This window comes from Phytophthora parasitica (genome assembly GCF_000247585.1).
Source record: "Phytophthora parasitica INRA-310 unplaced genomic scaffold supercont2.7, whole genome shotgun sequence".
In the NCBI taxonomy this organism is placed as follows: Eukaryota; Oomycota; class Peronosporomycetes; order Peronosporales; family Peronosporaceae; genus Phytophthora; species Phytophthora nicotianae.
In genome coordinates this window covers 1,768,483-1,770,331 of record NW_008648993.1, presented here as the reverse complement: position 1 = coordinate 1,770,331, position 1,849 = coordinate 1,768,483, and the positions used below count along the sequence as shown (strand labels likewise).

Genomic DNA, 1,849 nt, shown 5'->3' with positions numbered 1-1,849 from the left:
TTTGACCTTGTCGAGATACTCCACGTTGGACAATGGTAATGCAGTGGTGTGAAGATCTGCGCCCTGGTGCATTTGTCAATTATTACAAGAAGCATTTCGCGCGTCGTGACCAGGCTTCTCCTGCTGGTGGCTGCTTCATGGATGCGTTTCGCGCGGCGCTTTATCACCTTGGTGACCCAGGTCTTGCATCCACGGCTACTGAACTATGGGTGAACTTCGAGCGTGAACATCCAGGCACTGTCGACGGAGTTTCTCGTGCGGAAGCTACGTAGTTCTTTCGCGTTCTTCAGCGCAGCTATTTTCCGTTGGATTACGATCTTCTCTTTCAGAGTCCACTTGATGCTTCATACACGAATGTGGAACGGTTCCAGATGTTTGTCCAAACACTGCATGAGATAGTGTCCCTCACGAGTATTGGTAATGACCTCGTCGGACACTGCGTTGTTGTTCTCGTGATGGGTCCAGACACTGCAGTCAAACCGCCCGTGACCCGGGAACCATGATCGATACGGCGAGCGAATCGTTGGGCGAGTTGCTCCTCCCATACCCACTCAACTGAAGCGGCGTAATTTGCCATTCCACGATAAAGCACCGATGCGGATATTCGCCGCGAACGTCGTGCAACTGCTCAACGTTGACTGGAACGGAGTAATCCGAAGGTGCTGGTGGATCGTAGTGATTGGCACAGCCGTTCGCAGGATGCTTTGCCGGGACAGGAGGCAAGGCGTACGGGTGCCAGTCACCAGAGTCGGTACTAAGCCTCAGGCGATTGAGTCCACCAACAGGCTTGGCTCCTCATCGCTGTCATCATCGAATAGACCGCTAGCTGATGGAGTGGGAGATGTTGGATGTGCCGCGGGCGGACCTTCCGAGTCATCCTCCGCTGATTCTTCATCCGAGCTACCGAAAAGCGTACCACAATGCCGTTTCTTCAGGCGGTTTAAATCGACTCGTCAGACACGTCCGACACCATCGAACCGTTGTACAGAGGTGCCGAAGGCGTGGTGGGCGGCGTGGAACCGGCCAACGTGCAGAAGCGGGCGATGCCGCAGGAGATCCAACAAGCGCCTGAGACGACGGCGGCGAAGGTAATGGCGGCGACGGAGGCAACGAAGACGGTAAGCACGAGGTAGTGGCGGCGCAAGCAGTGGCGATGGTGACGCGTTGCAACCTGTGGACGCTTCGCTGCCGTTTCCGATGACGAGCCGGCCAAAGATGCCTGTGCCAGTCGTGACATTTTCGCACGCAGCCCAGCGGTAGGCTGGAGCTCCACCAAGAGATCAGGGGAAAAAGTAGACGAACGTAATAAAGTCATGGTGACCGCCTCGGGCTGGAACCCATTCCAATTCAGTGAAGCCAGGCCCGAAGGCAAAGATTGCACCGGTTCGAGCGTTATTTTGAGAATGAAGGCTATGAAGAGGCGGTAGTTGCAAGTGGGAGGGTGGGTATATCTGACTAGCTTCTATTATTGACTGATTGAAATGGGCGGTTAGTAGTTCAATGAAAAGTATAGTTATTAATACACAAGCAGATGTAGGGCGGATGTGGAAGCTTCTAGAAAGTTCCATCCGTCTGAACTACAGGGGTGGCCCTTTTCGTTTGGCGCCCCTCCCCCTGGCTCCCCTGTCTCTGATAAACAACTAGTTTGTTTGTGTGTCCCTAGCCACCAGTTACTTGCAGACACTAAAAGAGCAACATAACTATCTGCAACAAAGTCGTGCTGGGCTCGAGGAAGCTCTGGTATTTCGGCATGACATGCTTACCGTAACTCAAGAGTTGCAGTTGAATTGGAAGAAATTAGAATGCTTTTTTATAAATACAGCAGTGTGCGACTTCATCAATGCTACCT

The 1,849-nt window shown here is 52.9% G+C and overlaps 2 protein-coding genes across 2 annotated transcripts; one reads left to right on the top strand and one right to left on the bottom strand.

Moving 5' to 3' along the window:
• Nucleotides 1–32: 32 nt before the first annotated feature.
• On the top strand, nucleotides 33–272 carry PPTG_05579 (hypothetical protein; the record flags this gene model as incomplete). Its single annotated transcript, XM_008899163.1, has 1 exon — nucleotides 33–272. The coding sequence occupies one exon, from the start codon at nucleotides 33–35 to the stop codon at nucleotides 270–272; it is 240 nt and encodes a 79-aa protein (XP_008897411.1).
• A 668-nt stretch (nucleotides 273–940) lies between these two features.
• PPTG_05578 (hypothetical protein) lies at nucleotides 941–1,315 on the bottom strand (the record flags this gene model as incomplete). The annotated part of the gene is made up of 1 exon (XM_008899162.1): nucleotides 941–1,315. One exon carries the CDS (start codon nucleotides 1,313–1,315, stop codon nucleotides 941–943), a length of 375 nt encoding a protein of 124 aa, XP_008897410.1.
• Between the last annotated feature and the right edge of the window lie 534 nt (nucleotides 1,316–1,849).